The sequence below is a fragment of the Oncorhynchus keta genome, chromosome 11 (genome assembly GCF_023373465.1).
Source record: "Oncorhynchus keta strain PuntledgeMale-10-30-2019 chromosome 11, Oket_V2, whole genome shotgun sequence".
NCBI classification, from domain to species: Eukaryota; Metazoa; Chordata; class Actinopteri; order Salmoniformes; family Salmonidae; genus Oncorhynchus; species Oncorhynchus keta.
The window spans coordinates 32,468,564-32,495,582 of NC_068431.1; the positions used below are offsets into that span (position 1 = coordinate 32,468,564).

Genomic DNA, 27,019 nt, shown 5'->3' on the forward strand with positions numbered 1-27,019 from the left:
TAACACTTTAAAAATTCAACAGGGGGGCAAATGCGCTCCACCGGGGTTTTTCATATTGGATATGTAACCCAAATTAATGTCCAAAAGTAAAATTTTGAAAAAATGAACTTTTTTCAAAAACTTATCACCCCTTAAAAAGTGCTTTCTGGACCGTTTTCGAAATTCTTTCGATTTTTTGTCAATTACACATGTGTAAGAACTGTATGAATATACTTTTGTCCAATTTTATTATCATAATTTTTTTTTTTTTTATATGCGCATAAGGAATATGTTTTGTCCAATTCCAATATGATTTCATAGGAAGTCAAAAGTCAAAAGTCAAAAATGTCAAAATTTTGTAAAAAACTTCACACACCCATAAAAAGTGCTTTCTGGACCGTTTTTAAAATTCTTTCGATTTTTGTCAATTACACATGTGTAAGAACTGTATGAATATACTTTGTCCAATTTTATTATCATAATTTTTTTTTTTTTTTACATGCGCATAAGGAATATGTTTTGTCCAATTCCAATATGATTTCATAGGAAGTCAAAAGTCAAAAGTCAAAAATTTCAAAATTTTGTAAAAACTTCACACACCCTTAAAAAGTGCTTTCTGGACCGTTTTTGAAATTCTTTCAATTTTTTTGTCAATTACACATGTGTAAGAACTGTATGAATATACTTTTGTCCAATTTTATTATCATATTTTTTTATATATTTTTTTAAATTGTGCATAAGGATTTTTTTGTGGGCCAAATGACGTAAGAAATTTGACATGCTCAAAAATCCTGCAGAAATGCAAAATTGACTGGCCTGATGAACTCGGGATGGCCGGGCAGTGATAGTTGTTCCTTTCCATCACTCGTTGTGTTGACTTCATCATGTCCATTTTGTGATGTTTTTTCACTATATAATCATATTGCAAGTGCACGTGCATTTGCAATATGTTTCAATGTGCATTTACCATATGAAATTTGACCTTGCTCAAAAATGCAAAATTGACTGGTCTGATGAACACAGGATGGCCGAGCAGTGATAGTTGTACATTTCCATCACTCGTTGTGTTGATTTCATCATCTCCGTTAGGTGATGTTTTTACACTATAGAATCATATTGCAAATGCACGTGCATTGTTGTGCAACTGGTAACCCAAAAATAAAAATATGGTTGTAAATGCATTTACCGGTCATTCTGATATTAATGCTCGCTATGGGAACACAGGATGGCCGGGCAGTGATAGTTGTACATTTCCATCACTCGTTGTGTTGATTTCATCATGTCCATTAGGTGATGTTTTTACACTATAGAATCATATTGCAAGTGCGCGCGCATTTGCAATATGTTTCAATGTGCATTTACCATATGAAATTTGACATGCTCAAAAATGCAAAATTGACTGGTCTGATGGACACAGGATGGCCGAGCAGTGATAGTTGTACATTTCCATCACTCGTTGTGTTGATTTCATCATGTCCATTAGGTGATGTTTTTCACTATAGAATCATATTGCAAGTGCGCGCGCATTTGCAATATGTTTCAATGTGCATTTACCATATGAAATTTGACATGCTCAAAAATGCAAAATTGACTGGTCTGATGAACACAGGATGGCTGAGCAGTGATAGTTGTACATTTCCATCACCTGTTGTGTTGATTTCATCATGTCCATTTGTTTATGTTTTTCACTTTTAGCAAAGTCACTGTGCATTTGCAATATGGTTCAATGGGCAGGTACCATCACGAAATTTGTCATGCTATAAAAATCCTGCAGGAATGTGAAATTGACTGGTCTGATGAACACAGGATGGCCGAGCAGTGATAGTTGTACATTTCCATCACTTGTTGTGTTGATTTCATCATGTCCATTAGGTGATGTTTTTTCACTATAGAATCATATTGCAAATGCACGTGCATTGTTATGCAACTGGTAACCCAAAAATTAAAATATGGTTGTAAATGCATTTACCGGGACTCTATTATCCATGCCCGCTATGGGATACCCTACTATTTCCCTCTATCTATGGGGGAGTTCATCATGTGCTTTATGGACTGTTTAAAATATTCTGATGGAATCATGTTGTGCAACTGGTGATTGAAAATAGGCACCTGGTAACCCAAAAATGAAAATATGGTTGTGAATGCATTTACCGGTCATTCTGATATTAATGCTGGCTATGGGAACACAGGATGGCCGAGCAGTGATAGTTGTACATTTCCATCACTCGTTGTGTTGATTTCATCATGTCCATTAGGTGATGTTTTTCACTATAGAATCATATTGCAAGTGCGCGCGCATTTGCAATATGTTTCAATGTGCATTTACCATATGAAATTTGAAATGCTCAAAAATGCAAAATTGACTGGTCTGATGGACACAGGATGGCCGAGCAGTGATAGTTGTACATTTCCATCACTCGTTGTGTTGATTTCATCATGTCCATTAGGTGATGTTTTTCACTATAGAATCATATTGCAAATGCACGTGCATTGTTGTCAACTGGTAACCAAAAATAAAAATATGCTTGTAAATGCATTTAATTGACTGGTATTAATGCTGATGGGAACACAGGATGGCCGGGCAGTGATAGTTGTACATTTCCATCACTCGTTGTGTTGATTTCATCATGTCCATTAGGTGATGTTTTTTCACTATAGAATCATATTGCAAGTGCGCGCGCATTTGCAATATGTTTCAATGTGCATTTACCATATGAAATTTGACATGCTCAAAAATGCAAAATTGACTGGTCTGATGGACACAGGATGGCCGAGCAGTGATAGTTGTACATTTCCATCACTCGTTGTGTTGATTTCATCATGTCCATTAGGTGATGTTTTTCACTATAGAATCATATTGCAAGTGCGCGCATTTGCAATATGTTTCAATGTGCATTTACCATATGAAATTTGACATGCTCAAAAATGCAAAATTGACTGGTCTGATGGACACAGGATGGCCGAGCAGTGATAGTTGTACATTTCCATCACTCGTTGTGTTGATTTCATCATGTCCATTAGGTGATGTTTTTTCACTATAGAATCATATTGCAAGTGCACGCGCATTTGCAATATGTTTCAATGTGCATTTACCATATGAAATTTGACATGCTCAAAAAATGCAAAATTGACTGGTCTGATGAACACAGGATGGCTGAGCAGTGATAGTTGTACATTTCCATCACCTGTTGTGTTGATTTCATCATGTCCATTTGTTTATGTTTTCTCACTTTTGCAAAGTCACTGTGCATTTGCAATATGGTTCAATGGGCAGGTACCATCACGAATTTGTCATGCTATAAAAATCCTGCAGGAATGTGAAATTGACTGGTCTGATGAACACAGGATGGCCGAGCAGTGATAGTTGTACATTTCCATCACTTGTTGTGTTGATTTCATCATGTCCATTAGGTGATGTTTTTCACTATAGAATCATATTGCAAATGCACGTGCATTGTTGTGCAACTGGTAACCCAAAAATTTGAATATGGTTGTAAAAATTTACCGGTCATTCTGATATTAATGCTGGCTATGGGAACACAGGATGGCCGGGCAGTGATAGTTGTACATTTCCATCACTCGTTGTGTTGATTTCATCATGTCCATTAGGTGATGTTTTTACACTATAGAATCATATTGCAAAGTGCGCGCGCATTTGCAATATGTTTCAATGTGCATTTACCATATGAAATTTGACATGCTCAAAAATGCAAAATTGACTGGTCTGATGGACACAGGATGGCCGAGCAGTGATAGTTGTACATTTCCATCACTCGTTGTGTTGATTTCATCATGTCCATTAGGTGATGTTTTTACACTATAGAATCATATTGCAAATGCACGTGCATTGTTGTGCAACTGGTAACCCAAAAATAAAAATATGGTTGTAAATGCATTTAAAATTCAAATTAATGCTGGCTATGGGAACACAGGATGGCCGGGCAGTGATAGTTGTACATTTCCATCACTCGTTGTGTTGATTTCATCATGTCCATTAGGTGATGTTTTTACACTATAGAATCATATTGCAAGTGCGCGCGCATTTGCAATATGTTTCAATGTGCATTTACCATATGAAATTTGACATGCTCAAAAATGCAAAATTGACTGGTCTGATGGACACAGGATGGCCGAGCAGTGATAGTTGTACATTTCCATCACTCGTTGTGTTGATTTCATCATGTCCATTAGGTGATGTTTTTCACTATAGAATCATATTGCAAGTGCGCGCGCATTTGCAATATGTTTCAATGTGCATTTACCATATGAAATTTGACATGCTCAAAAATGCAAAATTGACTGGTCTGATGGACACAGGATGGCCGAGCAGTGATAGTTGTACATTTCCATCACTCGTTGTGTTGATTTCATCATGTCCATTAGGTGATGTTTTTCACTATAGAATCATATTGCAAGTGCACGCGCATTTGCAATATGTTTCAATGTGCATTTACCATATGAAATTTGACATGCTCAAAAATGCAAAATTGACTGGTCTGATGAACACAGGATGGCTGAGCAGTGATAGTTGTACATTTCCATCACCTGTTGTGTTGATTTCATCATGTCCATTTGTTTATGTTTTCTCACTTTTGCAAAGTCACTGTGCATTTGCAATATGGTTCAATGGGCAGGTACCATCACGAATTTGTCATGCTATAAAAATCCTGCAGGAATGTGAAATTGACTGGTCTGATGAACACAGGATGGCCGAGCAGTGATAGTTGTACATTTCCATCACTTTTTGTGTTGATTTCATCATGTCCATTAGGTGATGTTTTTCACTATAGAATCATATTGCAAATGCACGTGCATTGTTGTGCAACTGGTAACCCAAAAATAAAAATATGGTTGTAAATGCATTTACCGGTCATTCTGATATTAATGCTCGCTATGGGAACACAGGATGGCCGGGCAGTGATAGTTGTACATTTCCATCACTCGTTGTGTTGATTTCATCATGTCCATTAGGTGATGTTTTTACACTATAGAATCATATTGCAAGTGCGCGCGCATTTGCAATATGTTTCAATGTGCATTTACCATATGAAATTTGACATGCTCAAAAATGCAAAATTGACTGGTCTGATGGACACAGGATGGCCGAGCAGTGATAGTTGTACATTTCCATCACTCGTTGTGTTGATTTCATCATGTCCATTAGGTGATGTTTTTCACTATAGAATCATATTGCAAATGCACGTGCATTGTTGTGCAACTGGTAACCCAAAAATAAAAATATGGTTGTAAATGCATTTACCGGTCATTCTGATATTAATGCTCGCTATGGGAACACAGGATGGCCGGGCAGTGATAGTTGTACATTTCCATCACTCGTTGTGTTGATTTCATCATGTCCATTAGGTGATGTTTTTACACTATAGAATCATATTGCAAGTGCGCGCGCATTTGCAATATGTTTCAATGTGCATTTACCATATGAAATTTGACATGCTCAAAAATGCAAAATTGACTGGTCTGATGGACACAGGATGGCCGAGCAGTGATAGTTGTACATTTCCATCACTCGTTGTGTTGATTTCATCATGTCCATTAGGTGATGTTTTTCACTATAGAATCATATTGCAAATGCACGTGCATTGTTGTGCAACTGTGTAACCCAAAAATAAAAATATGGTTGTAAATGCATTTACCGGTCATTCTGATATTAATGCTCGCTATGGGAACACAGGATGGCCGGGCAGTGATAGTTGTACATTTCCATCACTCGTTGTGTTGATTTCATCATGTCCATTAGGTGATGTTTTTACACTATAGAATCATATTGCAAGTGCTGCGCATTTGCAATATGTTTCAATGTGCATTTACCATATGAAATTTGACATGCTCAAAAATGCAAAATTGACTGGTCTGATGGACACAGGATGGCCGAGCAGTGATAGTTGTACATTTCCATCACTCGTTGTGTTGATTTCATCATGTCCATTAGGTGATGTTTTTCACTATAGAATCATATTGCAAATGCACGTGCATTGTTGTGCAACTGGTAACCCAAAAATAAAAATATGGTTGTAAATGCATTTACCGGTCATTCTGATATTAATGCTCGCTATGGGAACACAGGATGGCCGGGCAGTGATAGTTGTACATTTCCATCACTCGTTGTGTTGATTTCATCATGTCCATTAGGTGATGTTTTTACACTATAGAATCATATTGCAAGTGCGCGCGCATTTGCAATATGTTTCAATGTGCATTTACCATATGAAATTTGACATGCTCAAAAATGCAAAATTGACTGGTCTGATGGACACAGGATGGCCGAGCAGTGATAGTTGTACATTTCCATCACTCGTTGTGTTGATTTCATCATGTCCATTAGGTGATGTTTTTACACTATAGAATCATATTGCAAGTGCGCGCGCATTTGCAATATGTTTCAATGTGCATTTACCATATGAAATTTGACATGCTCAAAAATGCAAAATTGACTGGTCTGATGAACACAGGATGGCTGAGCAGTGATAGTTGTACATTTCCATCACTCGTTGTGTTGATTTCATCATGTCCATTTGTTTATGTTTTCTCACTTTTGCAAAGTCACTGTGCATTTGCAATATGGTTCAATGGGCAGGTACCATCACGAATTTGTCATGCTATAAAAATCCTGCAGGAATGTGAAATTGACTGGCCCGATGAACTCGGGATAGCTGGGCAGTGATTCTGGTTCATCTCCATGGCTCGTTAGGGTTGATTTCAGAATGTCACTTTTGGTGATGGTCCCTCTCCGTTTAAACATATTGCTAATGTACAAAAGTCAACTAGCAAGTCAGTGTCCATCAGTCAATTAGATGTCATTTGACACCAAACTGATACCAATTGACACCAAACCCACTTTTTCCAACTCATTTAGAAGCCAACTATCATATATGTCAGAGCAGGCCCATAATTCACAGCGCCTTTAGTTTAAAACATAATAAAAACGTAAAACACATAGTTACGTTCTAGCTGCGGGTCCAGGTCAGACATTATGTGAAGGCCTATGTGAGGCGACCCCGAATCCCGAGTTTCGGCTCGATAGGTCCTTCGGTGCCCGAGTAAAACCCTAATTGGTGCTGAAAATCCACTTTTTTCCATGCCTTGCTATGGGGTCCTTGAATGAGCTATCGGACCGAAACGTTGGGGTCCGTCTCTATGGGCCGAGCCGGTTCCAATGCACCTAGTCTTGTGTCTCTGAGACTTTTCTAAATGTCGCCATTTTCGTAATGGTCTAAATGAATTGAAATCATTGCAAATGTACGAGGCTATTTCTCGGTCCGAGAACCTTCTAGAGCCACCTAACTCACCACGCACTATCGACCCGAGGTCTAGAACAGGTTTCTAAAGTTTCGGAACTCTAGGTCTGACGGTTCTTTTTTAGCTCGAACAAAGCTAACTATTGGAGGCACTGTCTGTCTCTACAACCCCCAATACGTCCCTCCTTCCAAGTTGTGTGTCTGTGTGATTTAGTTTTCCTTTGAAATTTTATGGGAAAAATGACTGATTTACAGTTCATGGGGGTTGCCTAATCACACATATGAAGTTTTGGACAGATCTGACTTTTTTAACCCCTCGAAACAGCCCCTGAGACACCAATTAAGGCACTTCCGGTTGGCACAGGAAGCTATAAGTCAACACATATCCTCACTGGGCTATGCTTTTACAGAATCCTGTGTTTTAAGTCCTTACGTTAAGAATTGACTGATTTACACAGGGTTGAATGCACTATGTCTATCAAACTGCAGGCAGGTAATGGAAAAACACTTTTAGGGTGATTTTAACCACTTCCGGTTGGTCCAGGAAGCTTAGAATCAACACAGGTAGACCTCATACTGGCCTGATGGACTGTCATCAAAGACAGGTTCATACGGCATTCATAACCCATATAGACTTCAGGTTGAATTTAGGGGTTCAGGCAATGTATTCCTATGGGGAGAGAAGTCAATGCAAACTCTTTGAAGTAAACACCTTCTTTTAACTATTAAGGGTTAATGCCACACGGTCAAGGTTAGGCTTGCACGGATCGGAAGGACCTTAGGAACGTACCTGAGGTCGAATTGTGCTTCTCACCCTAACGGTTCTCTCACTGTCACCCAAAAGCAAATGACGTTGTGGGGCAGGCTTCATTTTGGGCCTACTTTTCTAATGGTCGCTGCGCTCAGACCGAGCGAGCTACGGTCAAGCGGGATATCTCGTTGAACTCGGCACGGCCTAGAGATTATGTTTATGCCATTGCCTGCTCTCTGTGTCTTTGAGAACCGCACTTTTTCACTCCAGCCTTGCTGTGTGTGCGTGTGAGAGCTTTTCTTTGACATCTGTTGGGAGAAATGACTGATTTACAGTTCATGAGGGTTACCTAGTCACACATATGAAGTTTTGAAAAGATCTGACCTTTTTAACCCTTGGAAACTGCCACTGTGACATCATTAAAGGCACTTCCGGTTGGCACAGGAAGCTATAAGTAAACCCATGTCTTGATTGACATAGAAACTTACAGAATCCTGAGTTTTAAGTCCTTACGTTAAGAATTGACTGATTTACACAGGGTTGAATGCACTATGTCTATCAAACTGCAGGCAGGTAATGGAAAAACAATTTTAGGGTGATTTTAACCACTTCCGGTTGGTCCAGGAAGCCTAGAATCAACACAGGTAGACCTCATACTGGCCTGATGGACTGTTACCAAAGACAGGTTCATACGGCATTCATAACCCATATAGACTTCAGGTTGAATTTAGGGGTGCAGGCAATGTATTCCTATGGGGAGAGAAATCAATGCAAACTATTTGAAGTAAACACCTTCTTTTAACTATTAAGGGTTAATGCCACACGGTCAAGGTTAGGCTTGCACGGATCGGAAGGACCTTAGGAACGTACCTGAGGTCGAATTGTGCTTCTCACCCTAACGGTTCTCTCACTGTCACCCAAAAGCAAATGACGTTGTGGGGCAGGCTTCATTTTGGGCCTACTGTTCTAATGGTCGCTGCGCTCAGACCGAGCGAGCTACGGTCAAGCGGGATATCTCGTTGAACTCGGCACGGCCTAGACATTATGTTTATGCCATTGCCTGCTCTCTGTGTCTTTGAGAACCGCACTTTTTCACTCCATCCTTGCTGTGTGTGCGTGTGAGAGCTTTTCTTTGACATCTGTTGGGAGAGATGACTGATTTACAGTTCATGAGGGTTACCTAGTCACACATATGAAGTTTTGAAAAGATCTGACTTTTTTAACCCCTCGAAACAGCCCCTGAGACACCAATTAAGGCACTTCCGGTTGTCACAGGAAGCTATAAGTCAACATATATCCTCACTGGGCTATGCTTTTACAGAATCCTGAGTTTTAAGTCCTTACGTTAAGAATTGACTGATTTACACAGGGTTGAATGCACTATGTCTATCAAACTGCAGGCAGGTAATGGAAAAACACTTTTAGGGTGATTTTAACCACTTCCGGTTGGTCCAGGAAGCTTAGAATCAACACAGGTAGACCTCATACTGGCCTGATGGACTGTTACCAAAGACAGGTTCATACGGCATTCATAACCCATATAGACTTCAGGTTGAATTTAGGGGTAAAGGCAATGTATTCCTATGGGGAGAGAAGTCAATGCAAACTCTTTGAAGTAAACACCTTCTTTTAACTATTAAGGGTTAATGCCACACGGTCAAGGTTAGGCTTGCACGGATCGGAAGGACCTTAGGAACGTACCTGAGGTCGAATTGTGCTTCTCACCCTAACGGTTCTCTCACTGTCACCCAAAAGCAAATGACATTGAGGGCCAGGCTTCCTTTTGCGCCTTCTTTTTTTTTCAAGGTCGCTGCACTCAGAGCGAGCTACGGTCAAGCGGGCGTCTCGTTGAACTCTGCACAGCCTGGAGACTATGGTGATGCCATTTTTTGTGTTGATTTCAGAATGCCATTTTGGTGATGGTCCCTCTCCGTTTAAACATATTGCTAATGTACAAAAGTCAACTAGCAAGTCAGTGTCCACCAGTCAATTAGATGTCATTCTGACACCAAACTGATACCAATTGACACCAAACCCACTTTTTCCAACTCATTTAGAAGCCAACTATCACATATGTCAGAGCAGGCCCATAATTCACAGCGCCATTAGTTTAAAACATAATAAAAACGTAAAACACATAGTTACGTTCTAGCTGCGGGTCCAGGTCAGACATTATGTGAAGGCCTATGTGAGGCGACCCCGAATCCCGAGTTTCGGCTCGATAGGTCCTTCGGTGCCCGAGTAAAACCCTAATTGGTGCTGAAAATCCACTTTTTCCATGCCTTGCTATGGGGTCCTTGAATGAGCTATCGGACCGAAACGTTGGGGTCCGTCTCTATGGGCCGAGCCGGTTCCAATGCACCTAGTTTTGTGTCTCTGAGACTTTTCTAAATGTCGCCATTTTCGTAATGGTCAAAATGAATTGAAATCATTGCAAATGTACGAGGCTATTTCTCGGTCCGAGAACCTTCTAGAGCCACCTAACTCACCACGCACTATCGACCCGAGGTCTAGAACAGGTTTCTAAAGTTTGAACTCTAGGTCTGACGGTTCTTTTAGCTCGAACAAAGCTAACTATTGGAGGCACTGTCTGTCTCTACAAACCCCAATACGTCCCTCCTTCCAAGTTGTGTGTCTGTGTGATTTAGTTTTCCTTTGAAATTTTATGGGAAAAATGACTGATTTACAGTTCATGGGGTTGCCTAATCACACATATGAAGTTTTGGACAGATCTGACTTTTTTAACCCCTCGAAACAGCCCCTGAGACACCAATTAAGGCACTTCCGGTTGTCACAGGAAGCTATAAGTCAACACATATCCTCACTGGGCTATGCTTTTACAGAATCCTGAGTTTTAAGTCCTTACGTTAAGAATTGACTGATTTACACAGGGTTGAATGCACTATGTCTATCAAACTGCAGGCAGGTAATGGAAAAACACTTTTAGGGTGATTTTAACCACTTCCGGTTGGTCCAGGAAGCTTAGAATCAACACAGGTAGACCTCATACTGGCCTGATGGACTGTTACCAAAGACAGGTTCATACGGCATTCATAACCCATATAGACTTCAGGTTGAATTTAGGGGTAAAGGCAATGTATTCCTATGGGGAGAGAAATCAATGCAAACTTTTTGAAGTAAACACCATCTTTTAACTATTAAGGGTTAATGCCACACTGTCAACGTTAGGCTTGCACGGATCGGAAGGACCTTAGGAACATACCTGAGGTCGAATTGTGCTTCTCACCCTAACGGTTCTCTCACTGTCACCCAAAAGCAAATGACGTTGTGGGGCAGGCTTCATTTTGGGCCTACTTTTCTAATGGTCGCTGCGCTCAGACCGAGCGAGCTACGGTCAAGCGGGATATCTCGTTGAACTCGGCACGGCCTAGACATTATGTTTATGCCATTGCCTGCTCTCTGTGTCTTTAAGAACCACACTTTTCACTCCATCCTTGCTGTGTGTGCGTGTGAGAGCTTTTCTTTGACATCTGCTGGGAGAAATGACTGATTTACAGTTCACGAGGGTTACCTAGTCAAACATATGAAGTTTTGAAAAGATCTGACCTTTTTAACCCATGGAAACTGCCACTGTGACACCATTAAAGTTGGCACTTCCGGTTGGCACAGGAAGCTATAAATAAACTCATATCATGATTGGGGTATGCCTTTACAGAATCCCGAGTTTTAAGTCTTTACGTTAAGAACTGAGTTATTTACGGAGGGTTTAGTGAGTGTGTGTTATTTCAGAAAATCATAGAAAATCACAGAAATCTCGCAGAGCTCCGCAGCACACTTTAAAAAGATTCGTAAGAACAACCTGCAACTGGATCTGTAACCGTTGAAAAAAAAAAACACCTATCCGTGAACATCACCAAGGTGTCGTTGTACGATTTCTCTTAAATGACGATAGATAAATGGCTGGTTCTTTTTTATTGACACCGGAGGCTCCTTGACTTTGACGTGAAGTGGAAAAATAATTTCTCTATTTTCATTTTGGACCTTTAATCCCAGATAAATGGCCATAACTCAAAAACCGTTGAGGCCTAGACGCCATCTTGTTCGGGGCCAACTGCCCATTATGCCGCCCCTACGCTCACCGAGTTTCGGCTTCTAAATATTTTCAGTTTTCGAGATAAGGCCCCGTCGTGAATCGTGATGTTTTGTAGCAATAGCCATATGATTGCTTATGCCCTCTTGTGGGAATTTCCGGGACATGGGAAAAATGACATAAATCTTATTATTTTTGTAAAACGGAAACCGAATGTCCGACAACGTTCATTTGATGACTTCCTGGTAGGTCCGGCCCTGCCGCTCGGCCCGACGCCGTCCGCGAATTTTACAAACGATTTCGGACGTCTAGTAAGGGACCGTACATTTGCAATATGGACTTTCTCACTAACCATACAGGTACTGCCGAATTCTTCCCTTAAGGTATGGAGGTACTTAAAAAAGCCAGGGAAGACAACTGCTTTCCAGAGTCTTTCTCTCAAGCAGTGATTACTGTAATCCACAAGAAAGGGAAAAACCTGCTAAAGTGCACCTCCTATAGACCAATCTCTCTCCTTAACACGGATTGTAAACTGGTCACCAAGATGCTATCTAAGAGACTGGAGTCATGTCTTCCCCTGTTGGTCAACCCAGATCAGACTCGCTTCATAATTAATAGACTGTCCTCCAATAATCTCAGAAGGTTCTTTGATATAATTCACCTTGCTAACAAAAACAAAATACCTAGTGTCGCAGTCTCCCTCAACGCTGAAAAGGCCTTTGATAGGGTTGAATGGCCATACCTCTTTCCAGTCTTGGAAAAGTTGTTTTAGGTATCGTGTTTGTAAATTTGATTAAAAAAAAAAAAAATCACTCTACAAATCTCCTAAAGCTAGGATTGCTACCAATGGGATTACTTCCTTCTCTTTCCCTCTCTATAGGGGGAATAAACAAGGTTGCCCAATTAGTGCCCACCTCTTTGCCATCGAACCGTTGGCTGAGGCTATTAGAACGTGCCCAGACATACATGGCTTTGAGGTGGGCCCCCATACCCATAAGTTATCACTCTTTGCGGACAACCTTACCTTATTTCTAACAAACCCAGAACACTCCCTCTCTCGCTTGCAGATCCTACAACAGTGTTATAGTTCTTTCTATAGATATAAGGTCAATTTTGATAAAAGTGAAATCTTACCACCATACCATCAAACACAATTTTCCTTTTAGATGGTTGCCTATGGGCTTCACATATTTGTGCATAATGGTGGATGGTTATCTGAACAACCAATATAAACTCAATCTGGCCAGCTTGTTGCAAAAGGGCGAGGGTGACCTTTGTAAATGGATGGATTTACCTCACTCTACTGGATAGAATCAATGTAATTAAAATGAATGTCCTGCCCAGATTTCTATTTGTTTCTCTCTCTCCCTATCCCTGTGCCCGCAGCATTCTTTCCTCTCTCGACAAGCTGACCAGACTGTTTATATGGCATGGAAAAACCCCTAGTGTTGGCCTGGAAAAACTGACCCTTGATTACGGTCAAGGGGGCTTCATCCTCCAATTTTAGAATGTACTACTGGGCTGCACAGTCTAGATTTCTGGCTCAGAGGTTTGACAATGGTGCCTCTCCCTCAAGGTTGAACATTGAAAAGTTTGAGGTAAATGATGACACTAGGGCAGAATTATTTTACAAATGGGACAGAAAATCTATAAAAACCATCACAGACAACTGTTTAATCATACATTCTGTCCTGGCATAGTGCAAACTGCACGAGCTGTTCGGACGAGAGGGATTCCTTTCTCCTAAAACCCCTTCATGGAACAATAGATTGATTCCTATGTTTTTCCAGTAGTAACTTTAGACCATGGTCTGCTAAAGGGGATCACTCTTCGGGAACATTGTTACGAGGAGGGAGTTCTTATATCTTTTGATCAGCTGAAACAGAAATACCACTTGCTAAACAGGGACTTCTTTAGCTACCTACAACTACGAAACTTTATTAGGGTGACTCTCAAGGGACAATGGAACCTACCTAAGATGTCACCTATTGAACATCTTTGCCACGCAGACCAATCACTATTCAATACCATTTCCAGGGTTTACAATGCTCTTATTTCAGGACAAACACCGCCTGAGCTAGATAAACCCCAATTTAGAAAAGATCTGGGTATTGATCTTAATGAGGGTCTATGGAGTGACCTATGCAGGGATGGTGTTACATCCACATTGAACTCCAGATACAGACTGATCCAGTTTAATTTCCTCCATCACCCTAATATCTCCTCCCTATGTTTTAGATGTGGCTCAGATGAAGGAACATTCCTCCATTCGACTTGGCAGTGTTCAAAACTACACGGTTTCTGGCAGGGGGTATGCGATACCATATCCTCAATTCACGGGGTTGCATTCCCTTTAGACCCAGAGGTCTGTCTACTGGGTAACTTTACTAACACCAATCTTAGGCAAAGCCATCCTATAAAGCTAACAGAAATATTGCTAGCGAATGCCAATATATTGCCTTGAGATTCCCCCCTGCCAGTTGCAATGTGGCTATCGGAAGATAATAGTTGTATCCCACTGGAGAAAATCACTTACTGCTTGAGGAATACGTTTGAAACATTTTAGAGAATTTGGCAACCTTTTGACTATATAGAGAATCTCCCCCCACATCACATTACTTGAATCTCTATATAACCCTTATATAATGTTTCACAATTAATGTATAATATATATAGCTTATGGCAGGTCCAATGTCTCATTATTATTATTAATTTGACTCTATTATGACTTATTGTATGTTCAATTATTATTATTTATTTACGCTTGTCTGTTACTGTCACTTTGTCCTATTGCTGTCTAATATCTTTTCACTTTTGTTTTGAATATTCTGAATTGGAAAAAAAAAAAAAAAGTACAAAAAGTCTTAGCATCACTGTTACCAAGGAATTGCCCCTAAGTATACTAAAATATTCCATGGGTGGGCAGGCACGCACACAACGGAGTTAGAGCTGGCTGTTTTGTGAGCAGACAGGCAGAGCAGGATGGGCCTAGACAGGCCCTGCATTTCTGAGAGGGAGACGTGGAAAAGGAGGGAATAAATACAGTTTGTTTTATGAACAAGATATAAAAGGAATCTCCAGCAACGTAACAAACACAGGTTTGTTCACTCTTCCAAAGGAACATTTGTGAAAAGTACAGCAGCCATGTTGTTCAGTTTAACCCAGTTCTAATAGCATTAGGCTAACCAAAACAGAATGCCTTGTCAGTTGTTTGGTGGATAGAGTAGAAATATACACTACCATTCAAACGTTTGGGGTCACTTAGAAATGTCCTTGTTGTCCATTAAAATAACATCAAATTGATCAGAAATACAGTGTAGACATTGTTAATGTTGTAAATTACTATTGTAGCTGGAAACTTAGATATTCCATAAAAACAATCTGCCATAGGCCCATTATTAGCAACCATCACTCCTGTGTTCCAAAGGCACATTGTGTTAGCTAATCCAAGTTGATCATTTTAAAAGGCTAATTGATCATTAGAAAACCCTTTTCCAATTACGTTAGCACAGCTGAAAACTGTTGTTCTGATTAAAGAAGCAATAAAACTGGCCTTCATCAGCATTTGTGGGTTATTCCATGCGAGAAATTGCCAAGAAACTGTTGATCTTGTACAACGCTGTGTACTGCTCCCTTCACAGAACAGCGCAAACTTGCTCGAACCAGAATAGAAAGAGGAGTGGGAGGCCCCAGTGCACAACTGAGCAAGAGGACAAGTAAGTACATTAGAGTGTCTAGTTTGAGAAACAGACACCTCACAAGTCTGCAACTGGCAGCATCATTAAATCTAACCTGAAAATCACAATCTCAGCATCAACAGTGAAGAGGCGAAGAGGCGAAGAGTTCTGTTGTCCAGTGTCTGTGTTCCTTTGCCCATCTTATTCTTTTCTTTTCATTGGCCAGTCTGAGATATGGCTTTTTCTTTGCAACTCTGCCTAGAAGGCAGATTCAGATTCCCAGGTTCATCTGCCTCACCTAATGCCCATTCTGGTGGGAAGCTGCTATAGACCACCAAGTGCTAAAAGTCAGTATCTCGATAATGTGTGAAATGCATGTGATATCAAAAGAGAAGTATATTATCTGGGTGATTTAAATATTGACTGGCTCTCATCAAGCTGCCCACTCAAGAAAAAGCTTCAAACTGTAACCAGTGCCCGCAACCTGGTTTAGGACTAGAGGTCGACCGATTAATCGGAATGGTCGATTAATTGGGGCCGATTTAAGGTTTTCATAACAATCAGAAATCTGTATTTTTGGACAAGGATGTTGCCTTTTTTTTCTTTTTTAAAATGTCATCTTTATTTAACTGGGCAAGTCAGTTAAGAACACATTCTTATTTTCAATGACGGCCTAGGAACTGTGGGTTAACTGCCTCGTTCAGGGGCAGAAAGACAGATTTTCACCTTGTCAGCTTGGGGGATTCAATCTTGCAACCTTACAGTTAACTAGTCCAACGCAATAACGACCTGCCTCTCTCTCGTTGCACTCCACAAGGAGACTGCCTGTTACGCATATGCAGTAAGCCAAGGTAAGTTGCTAGCTAGCATTAAACTTATCTTATAAAAAACAATCAATCATAATCACTAGTTAACTACACATGGTTGATGATATTAGTTTATCGAGCGTGTCCTGCATTGCATATAATTGATGCTGTGCGTATCGTTGCGCCAATGTGTACCTAACCATGAAGATCAATGCCTTTCTTAAAATCAATACACAGAAGTATATATTTTTAAACCTGCATATTTAGCTAAAAGAAATCCAGGTTAGCAGACAACCAGGTGAAATTGTGTCACTTCTCTTGCGTTCATTGCATGCAGAGTCAGTGTATATGCAACAGTTTGGGCCGCCTAATTTGCCAGAATTTTACGTAATTATGACATAATATTGAAGGTTGTGCAATGTAACAGGAATATTTAGACTAATGGATGTCACCCCTTAGATCAAATACGGAACGATTCCGTATTTTACTGAAAGAATAAACGTCTTGTTTTCAAGATGATAGTTTCCGGATTCGACCATATTAATGACCTAAGGCTCGTATTTATGTGTGTTATTATAATTGTTATAATTAGAAGTCTTATAATTAAGTCTGATTTGATAGAGCAGTCTTACTGAGCAGTGGTAGGCAGCAGCAGGCTCGTAAGCATTCATTCAAACAGTACTTTTGTGCGTTTTGCCAGCAGCTCTTCGTTGTGCGTCAAGCATTGCGCTGTTTATGACTTCAAGCCTATCAACTCCCGAGATTAGGCTGGTGTAACCGATGTGAAATAGCTAGCTAATTAGCGGGGTGCACGCTAATAGCGTTTCAAACGTCACTCGCTCTGAGACTTGGAGTAGTTGTTCCCCTTGCTCTGCATGGGTAACGCTGCTTCGAAGGTGGCTGTTGTCGTTGTGTTCCTGGTTCAAGCCCAGGGAGGAGCGAGGAGAGCGACGGAAGCTACTGTTACACTGGCAATACTAAAGTGCCTATAAGAACATCCAATAGTCAAAAGGTTAATGAAATACAAAATGGTAGAGAGAGAAATAGTCCTATAATTCCTATAATAACTACAACCTAAAACTTCTTACCTGGGAATATTGAAGACTCATGTTAAAAGGAACCACCAGCTTTCATATGTTCTCATGTTCTGAGCAAGGAACTTCAACGTTAGATTTTTCACATGGCACATATTGCACTTTTACGTTCTTCTCCAACACTTTGTTTTTGCATTATTTAAACCAAATTGAATACGTTTCATGATTTATTTGAGGCTAAATTGCTTTTATTGATGTATTATATTAAGTTAAGAAAGTTACAAAGCCAGAAACTGGACACCTAGCCATGGCCCGGGACTGGAAGATGCTTGTCGATATTGGCCAGCAACTCATTTTTCCACCTGAGATTGCTTCTACCAACCTTAGGCCAGACATGGTACTCTGGTCCCCTTCACGAAAGGCTGTGTACATCATAGAGCTCACAGTCCCGTGGGAAAACTCTGTTGAAGAGGCCTACGAGCGTAAGAAACTGCGTTACACAGAGTTGGCAGCAGACGCAACTCAGCGTGGCTGGAATGCAAAGGTCTGGCCAGTTGAAGTGGGATGCAGAAGATTCGTGGCTTCTTCCATCATCAGGTTGCTGAAAGAACTTGAAATCCATGGACAGGCTCTGCGGCAGACCGTCAGAGCAGTTTCTCAAGCAGCTGAAAGAGGCAGCCAGTGGATCTGGATCAAACGGAAGGACCCTTGCTGGGCTATAACTTCATGACCCCCCACCCCCACCTGAGAACCCAATTCAGATCCCTCCAACTTGAGGAGGGCATATGAGGTATGCGGTCAGCTGTATGGCTGGCTCAGGGAAGAGGACGCCCCTGCCTTGCATAGTCGCGTGGGACATCTTAATTGGGCATGGGACACAAGCTAAGGCTTAATTACCCTTTAGCTGGCCACCTTTGATGAGGGTGTTTAGTGATTAAAGGCCGAAACACCCACTGATTCGAAGGCACACTACTGAGGATGTGTCCCAAAATTGACATCTTACCCCAGTCTAAGAAATAAACCTCCCATGCCACTCTGTCAACATCACGGCAAATCTCATGTGAGTGCATTCCATCTATTGGCACAATGGACAGTTTTTAACATCTCGTCCCGTGTTTTATGATTCTTAAAATAAGTGTTCATTCAGTATTGTTGTAATTGTCATTATTACAAATAAATAATCGTCCGATTAAATCGGTATAGCCTTTTTTTGGGTCCTCCAATAATCGGTATCGGCGTTGAAAAATCATAATTGGTCGACCTCTATTCAGGACGTCAGTCAACCTACCAGTGAAGTTACAAACAGCACAGGAATGAAATCATCAACATGTATTGATCACATCTTTACTAATGCTGCAGAAATGTGCTTTAAAGCAGTATCCAAATCCATAGGATGTAGTGATCACAATAGAATAGCCATATCAGTTCCAAAGGTTGGGCCTAATATAGTGTATAAGAGGTCATACAACAACTTTTGCAGTGATTCATATGTTGATGTAAAGAATATTTGCTGGTCTATGGTGTGTAAATGAGGAGCAACCCAATTCTACACTTGACATTTATGACATTTCTTATTCCAGTTACTAATAAGCACACACCCATTAAGAAAATGACTGTAAAAACTGTTAAATCCCCTTGGATTGATGATATTGAAAAATGTTATGGTTGAGAGGGATGAGGAAAAAGGTATGGCAAAGTTTGGCAGCCCAACTGATTGGCAAATGTACTGCAAATTAACAAATCATGTGACTAAGCTAAATAAAAATCAACTATACTATGAAACAAATAAATTATATAAAGAATGATAGTAAAAAGCTTTAGAACACCTTAAAATACAGCTCCATCATTAATTGAATCAGATGGATCAGTTATCACAAAACTGACTGATATCGTCAACTACTTTAATTACTTTTTCCATTGGCAAGATGAGCAAACTTTGGGATGACATACCAGCAACAAACATTGACACGACACATCCAAGTATATGTGACCAAACTTTTGAATTCCGTAAAGTCCGTGTGGAAGAGGTGAAGCAATTATTGTTGTCGAGCAACAATGTCAAGACACCGGGGTCTGACATTCTGGATGGAAAATTACTGAGGATAATAGTGGACAATGTTGCCACTCCTATTTGCCAGATCTTCAATTTCAGCTTACTAGAAAGTGTGGGCCCTCAGGCCTGGAGGGAAGCTAAAGTCATTCCACTACCCAAGAATAGTAAAGCCCCCTTTCCTGGCTCAAATAGCCGACCAAACAGCCTGTTACCAACCCTTAGTAAACTTCTGGGAAAAATTGTGTTTGACGAGATACAATGCTATTTCACAGTAAACAAATTGACAACAGACTTTCAGCACACTTATAGGCAAGGACACTCAACTCAAACAATCCAGGTAGACTCAGGAATTCCCCAGGGTATCTGTTCAGGCTCCTTGATTTTTTCTATCTTTACTAACAACATGCCACTGGCTTTGAGTAAGGCCAGTGTGTCTATGTATGCGGATGACTCAACACTATAAACTTCCGCTACTACAGCGACAAATGACTAAAACACTTAGAGCTGCAGTTAGTTTCAGAATGGGAAGCAAGGAATAAGTTAGTCCTAAAAATTGCCTTGGCAGCAGCTTATGGGGAGCCATAATACATACAAATACAAAACAGTATTGCACCACGACATACAGTGCATTCGGAAAGCATTCAGACCCCTTCACTTTTTCCACATTTTGTTATGTTACAGCCTTATTATAAAATTGATTAAATACATCTTGTTCCTCAATTCACACAATACCCCATAATAAGCTAAAACAGTTTGTTAGAAATGTTTGCAAATGTATTAAAAATAAACTGAAATAGCTTATTTACAAGTATTCAGACTCTTTGCTATAAGACTCGAAACGGAGCTCAGGTGCATCCTGTTTCCATTGATCATCCTTGAGATGTTTCTACAATTTGATTGGAGTCCACCTGTGGTAAATTCTTGGACATGACATGATTTGGAAAGGCACACACCGGTCTATATAAAAGGTCCCACGGTTGACAAAGCATGTCAGAGCAAAAAACAAGCCATGAGGTCGAAGGAATTGTCTGTAGAGCTCCGGGAGTGGATTGTGTCGAGGCACAGATCTGGGGAAGGGTACCAAAACATTTCTGCAGCATTGAAGGTCCACAAGAACACAGTGGCCTCCATCATTCTTAAAATGGGAAGAAGTTTGGAACCACAGACACTTCCTAAAGCTGGCCACTCGGTCAAACTGAACAATCAGGGGAGAAGTGCCTTGGACAGGGAGGTGACCAAGAACACAATGGTCACTCTGACAGAGCGCCAGAGTTCCACTGTGGAGATGAGAGAACCTTCCAAAAGGACAACAACCCTAAACACACACAGGCAAGACAAAGCAGGAGAGGCTTCAGGACAAGTCTCTGAATGTCCTTGAGTGGCCCAGCCTGAGCCCGGACTTTAACCCGATCGAACATCTCTGGAGAGACCTGAAAAAAGCTGTGCAGCGACACTCCCCATCCAACCTGACAGAGCTTGAGAGGATCTGCAGAGAAGGATGGAAGTAACTCCAAATACAGGTGTGCCAAGCTTGTAGCGTCATACCCAAGAAGACTGTAATCACTGCCAAAGGTGCTTCATCAAATTACCAAATAAAAATTCTGACTACTTACAGTAGCAGCCAAACGTTTGGACACGCCCACTCATTCAAGGGAGTTTCTTTATTTTTACTATTTGTAGAATAATAGTGAAGGCATCAAAACTATGAAATATAACATGGAATCATATAGTAACCAAAAAAGTGTTAAACAAATCATAATCAATTTTAGATTCTTCAAAGTAGCCACCCTTTGACTTGATGACAGCTTTGCACACTCTTGGCATTCTCTCAAGCACATTCATGACGTAGTCACCTGGAATGCATTTCAATTAACAGGTGTGCCCTGTTAAAAATGCATTTGTGAAATTCTTTTCCTTCTTAATGCATTTGAGACAATCAGTTGTGACAAGGTAGGGGTGGTATACAGAAGACAACCCTATTTGGTAAAAGACCAAGTCCGTATTATGCAAGAACAGCGCAAATAAGCAAAGAGAAACAACAGTCCATCCGGAACATTTCAAGAACTTTGAATGTTTCTTCATGTGCAGTCGCAAAAACTATCAAGCACTATGATGAAACAGGCTCTCATGAGGACCGCCACAGGAAAGGAAGACCCAGAGTTACCTCTGCCGCAGAGGAGAAGTTCATTCGAGTTACCAGCCTCAGGGATTTGCAATCAACTGCACCTATGATTGCAGCCCAAATCTTTTTTGGTACTACATGATTCTATGTATGTTATTTCATAGTTTTTGATGTCTTCTAAAATGTAGAAAATAGTCAAAATAATGAAAAATCCTTGAATAAGTAGGCGTCCAAACTTTTGACTGGTACTGTATGTAAATGTGATTTTAAAAAATAATAATTTTGCATGTTTTTATAAAAACCTGTTTTTGCCTTGACATTATGGGGTAGTGTGTAGATTAATGAGGGGAAAATCTTAATACATTTTACAATAATGCTGTAACAAAATGTGGAAAAGGTCCAGGGGTCTGAAAACTTTCCGAATGCACTGTAAGTGCCAGGCACACCAGTTTGAGTGTCAAGAAATGCTGGGTTTTTCACGCTCAACAGATTCCTGTGCATATCAAGAATGGTCAATCACCCAAAGGATATCCAGCCAACTTGACAACTGTGGGAAACATTGAAGTCAACATGGGCCAGCAACCCTGTGGAACACTTTCGACATCTTGTAGAGTCCATGCCCCGAAGAATTGAGGCTGTTCTGAAAGTGTTCCTAATGTTTTGTACACTCAAGATGCAGTACAAATTTGCAAACACTCATCTCTAACTGGCTAACATTTATGCCTTCTTTTGGGAGCATACTCAGTCTTTCACTCAGTGTACACAAAGACAGGCCTTGTGAGGTAACCTGCTCTCAGAATGACTCATTTGCAAGTTTCTTTTAGAACAGTTTCCTGCTGAGCACTCTCAACAACACAACTGACTCCAACAGCTCATTGAAGGAAATGGTCTGCATCTGACACATTCAGAGCCGTTTACCACCAACTGACATAACACAGAGAATATTGGGGGGGGTGACATTTAAAATACCCAAATGCGGGACATAATGATGACTTACTCTGCGGGACATTGTAGCATACATGAATAAAAACATTTGTCAGAACCCCCCGTTGAGTTTTGGCCACATGAGATAAATGTCTTAAAATCTCTGTTTTTGGTGTAAGAGTAACGTTATACTATGCCATTACATTTTGGTTATGTTATGTAAAATACTAATTAATCATTCTGATCTTCCAAGACATTGATTCAGCTATGATCTAACTTCACTAAATGAGCAACATTGTAAGAAGTGGCGGAGTTAAGCTCCGTGCACTCCAGACTGAACCAAAGAGGACCTACCCATTTCTTCTTGCCTCTGCAAAATTTGACTGTGCACAAATGAGACCACGTGCAGCCTTTTTATAGAAATCTGGTCATATTTGGCCAAGAAAATATTTCTGGTTGATCTCAGGGAATGTAAAACAGTTAAGGAAACTGTTAAAAACAGGATTGTGTGAAGTAGAAGCAAATATGTTGAATGAGCAACTAATAAGCATGGAGAGCCTCAAGTTTGACAAAATTACCTTATATATCTTTCAGTCTAACAGGCTGACTACACCGTTCGCGTCACATGCGCGAGCGTTGCAAAATAAATGTAGAAATCTATATTATTCAATAATTGCACCCACACTGCTCCCGCACGTCAGCGAGCGTCTGCGTTGCCAAGGGATAAATAGAAGTCAGTTCTATTTGTGACGCAGATCGCGCTGCAAGTCCTGCCTCTCCCATCTCCTCATTGGTTTATAGAAGCAGGTACTCACGTGCCATCTCCTCATTGGTTATACACACATGGGTGACTGAAAGACAAACGAGCTCAGTGGCGGTAATGCACCTAATTTATGAAAGTTGCCAATCGCAATATAAAGTCAGAAGAAAAAGGCCTGGAAGGAGGAGAATTTACTAGAAATGATTAGGTTGACCATTTTGTGTGTGGATTAATTGATGGAGTAGAGGACCTTGTGCAGTTCAGATCAAATAACAACTCAATGTTTATATCCCAGGACAAATTAGCTAGCAAGTGCAAGCGAGTTAGCTAAATTGCCATAAATGTTTAATGCTTTTCGACCTGTCCCCAAATTAATAGAATTGGTTCAGAATTTGTTTTGATATTTTAACCTGCGTGTCATGATCGCGTTTGGTGTAGGGGGACAAAATAAAATGCACGATGGCGCACGCACGCAGTCGGTTTGGGTTCCATGTCATACTGTAATTTACTTACTTTAGTAGACCATCATCAGACCACCACATTTCACTGCAATTAACATTCCCATTTTTTTTAAACATTCTTTTTGTAAGTAGTTAGACCTACTGTCCTCTTCAAGTTTAGCTGGAGCAAAGATTATGGATATACTGACAAGATACATGTTTTTTTTTTTTTTTTTTTTTTTCACCTTTATTTAACCAGGTAGGCTAGTTGAGAACAAGTTCTCATTTGCAACTGCGACCTGGCCAAGATAAAGCATAGCAGTGTGAACAGACAACACAGAGTTACACATGGAGTAAACAATTAGCAAGTCAATAACACAGTAGAAAAAAAAAAAATGTCTCTCCTCTCTAACAATGTAGCCCTCGCTACAGATAACACAGGACTAGTAATGGCCCAGTGCACTTCTTTATGAAACAAGTAAATGTTCTAACAAATATGTTTTTGCCCACGCTAGGCCACTACATTGGTTATAACAATTCCCTCAGCACCCCGAATGTTGTCTGAGTGCCAGAATGGATTGTGTCACAGGCATTTAGATTGTCATCGCTATGGCACACTGTCCCTAATGAACCACTCATCCATTTCAAGTCCCACTCCTACATATTTCCCCAAATACATGTGCATCACAGAACTATATAGATACTTTTAACACAGATGACAGAGGGATGTGTCACAAAATGAGTGGCAAATGTTTCCAAGACCTTTTCCATCCTCTCACCTAGTCATGTGTGAACTGTCAAGTTATTAACTACTTTAAAACTATTTCGATGTGGAATATGGTTTTACCTGCCATTGTGGAACCTGATGGAAAGTATTTAACCCATTTTTCAACACTACACAGCCACTATCTCTTTCAATGTTGCTGCCATGCAGTGCAATACATCGATAGCATTCCCTCATCATTGTCTTATTGGTGCCCATGCCATTAAACAATTACTTTACAAATAGCTCTTTCCGGTTTACGTGCATGATAAAGGGCTGTGTAAACCTCAACTGATGTGACCAAACAAATAGATATCTTACCTGAAGAGGAGTCTTCATGGTCGGAACTGAAGTTGCCATCACTGCGTCTGTCTGGAGTGCTGCGCCCGGACCCACCGGTACGGGATGCCCTGAAGTGCGCAGGAATGCAGGAAGGAGACAACCTCCCATCATCACTGGAGTCAAAGTCCCTGCTGTGGCGCAACGGGCGCAGGGTGTCCCGGTGGGTGTTGGACCTCTGGCTGTCTCTGACGGTCGTTTTGGGGGTCACCATGTTGCCCTTTACGAAATTCTCATTGAGCTCCGCATCCTCGTATTCGTGGTCACTGGCCTCTCTGCTGTTGCTTTCGCTCACGGAATTCAATTTCCCTATGCGGCCGATGCAGTTTCCATCCGCTTGAGAGAGCTCGGATGAGATCGTATTCACTTGTTTCTGGAAGCTGGACTTGCGCGGGGGCGCGGGGGGTATAGGTTTACTTGTCCTGCTACTGATCCTGATCGGCGGCTCTGGTTTGGTACCTCTGCTGCCTGGCGTCTGCAGTTTCATGCTTCCATTACCAAGAACTTTCAAACATTCCCTGTCTAGCTTTTCTTTTGTCATCAGCGATTTTCTTTCCGTTTCTGTCCTTGATAATAAATGTTCAAGATTCAAGTTTTCGTCTTTACCGTCTTCCCACATCACCTTGTCATAACTTTTCTTCTGTCGAGCGATGGTGGTCTGGAAATATATCACCTTGAATTTCTCCTCCAACAGCGCCTGCTGCAGCGTTTTGAGATTCGATTTACATTTCTCCAGCTCTGACTCGACATCTTCCACCGAGGTTAAATCCATTTTAGGTGCTTCTCCGTCAGGAAATTCATTCTTCCAATGTTTTTCGAATTCATCTTGCTCCCACATTATCTCCCCCGCGAAGATCAGCGATTCGATGTAACCACCCTTGAGGAAATTATACTGTTTATATTGTTGTTTCTGTCGCATGTGGAACCTTTTCCTCTGCAAAAGAATCCTACAAACTCATTCCAAACTTGACACTTCGTCGTACTGGTGCACTACACACACTTGTTACATCTCCCACGCAGGCATATGATACAGTGTTCCTTTACCCAGATAAAAAAAAAAAAACTTTCGGCTTCCGGTATTCAGATAGGTGGTGACGTAAAACCAATTAAATGCAACAGTCAAAGTGATTTTGTTGGGGCGTTCGTATTTGGTATGAGGGGATTCGATCTTTCCCGAGTTAACCCGCTGGAATGAGTTTTAACCCGGATAAAATGTGATTGCATTCGTTTTGGAACCGGGCTGCCTCCCGGGCGTGATCCAGGAGCCCGGTTCAAAGCCCACAGCGAAGTCGGATCAAAACAAAAGTGACGCAGCCGAGGCTAGTTTAAGTTTAAGTTTAGTTTAAGCACGTGGAGTAATGAGTCGGATTCGGTGTTTTTATTTTTGTTATTTAACCTTTATTTAAATAGGGAAGTTTTCCAGCTATGTATGGTGTTGTCACATGCAAAAGTGATTGATTTTGATAAAAACGCGTTAACTGTCTTCCCAATTATTATTTTTTTTGAAAATTCGAACATTTATTTTATATATGTTATGTTTCTGGATGTTGCACCATGCTGCCTTGTTGACAACATCACCGAGCAGAGCAGAAGATTACTTGTTGTTTTTTTTAGGATGGGCTCCTTCCTTCCCGATCACGTCACCGGTCATAGAATGACGCACCGCGGCTCAGGTTAATATAACTCCCTCATGGAATGACATGATTGTTCAAGCGTTGAACATTCAAGCATGAATGACCTATTCTGACAATAGGAAAACCCCTGTTGATGTGAATATATAATCTTACATAATTATAATATTTTAAAATAGGATCTATGATTTGTTAGATTATATTAATGAATAATGTCCTCATGTGTCTGCTTCAGAGAGTGTTTTATATTATCTTATGTTAACATTTACATTGGTTCTTGTGTTAATCATACATGTCCCCAGTCCATATAATAGAGGCATGTATTTTTCTGTTTTAAGACACATTCCATTGCTATCCTGCTGTCAACACCATTAGGAGGCCCAGTACACATTTTACATGTGTATCATGCTGTCCAGGCTGAGCTGTATTGGCT

General features: G+C 40.6%; 1 protein-coding gene and 1 long non-coding RNA gene across 3 annotated transcripts in view; one reads left to right on the top strand and one right to left on the bottom strand.

The window, feature by feature from the left end:
- The window catches only part of LOC127906159 (uncharacterized), a 5,272-nt gene extending 1,398 nt beyond the window's left edge, over positions 1-3,874 (top strand). Inside the window, exons 2-3 of the long non-coding RNA XR_008060486.1 lie at positions 1,069-1,269; positions 3,783-3,874. This is a non-coding gene — a long non-coding RNA (uncharacterized LOC127906159). The remainder of the gene's footprint in view (positions 1-1,068; positions 1,270-3,782) is intronic.
- The window catches only part of LOC118390706 (active breakpoint cluster region-related protein-like), a 315,098-nt gene extending 289,085 nt beyond the window's left edge, over positions 1-26,013 (bottom strand). Inside the window, exon 1 of one of the 2 annotated variants that reach the window (XM_052456994.1) lies at positions 24,938-26,013. In XM_052456994.1, the coding sequence (XP_052312954.1) occupies positions 24,938-25,874 (937 nt within the window). In that variant the 5' untranslated portion in view covers positions 25,875-26,013. The remainder of the gene's footprint in view (positions 1-24,937) is intronic. The other variant, XM_052456995.1, reaches the window with a different exon arrangement.
- Positions 26,014-27,019: the final 1,006 nt, after the last annotated feature.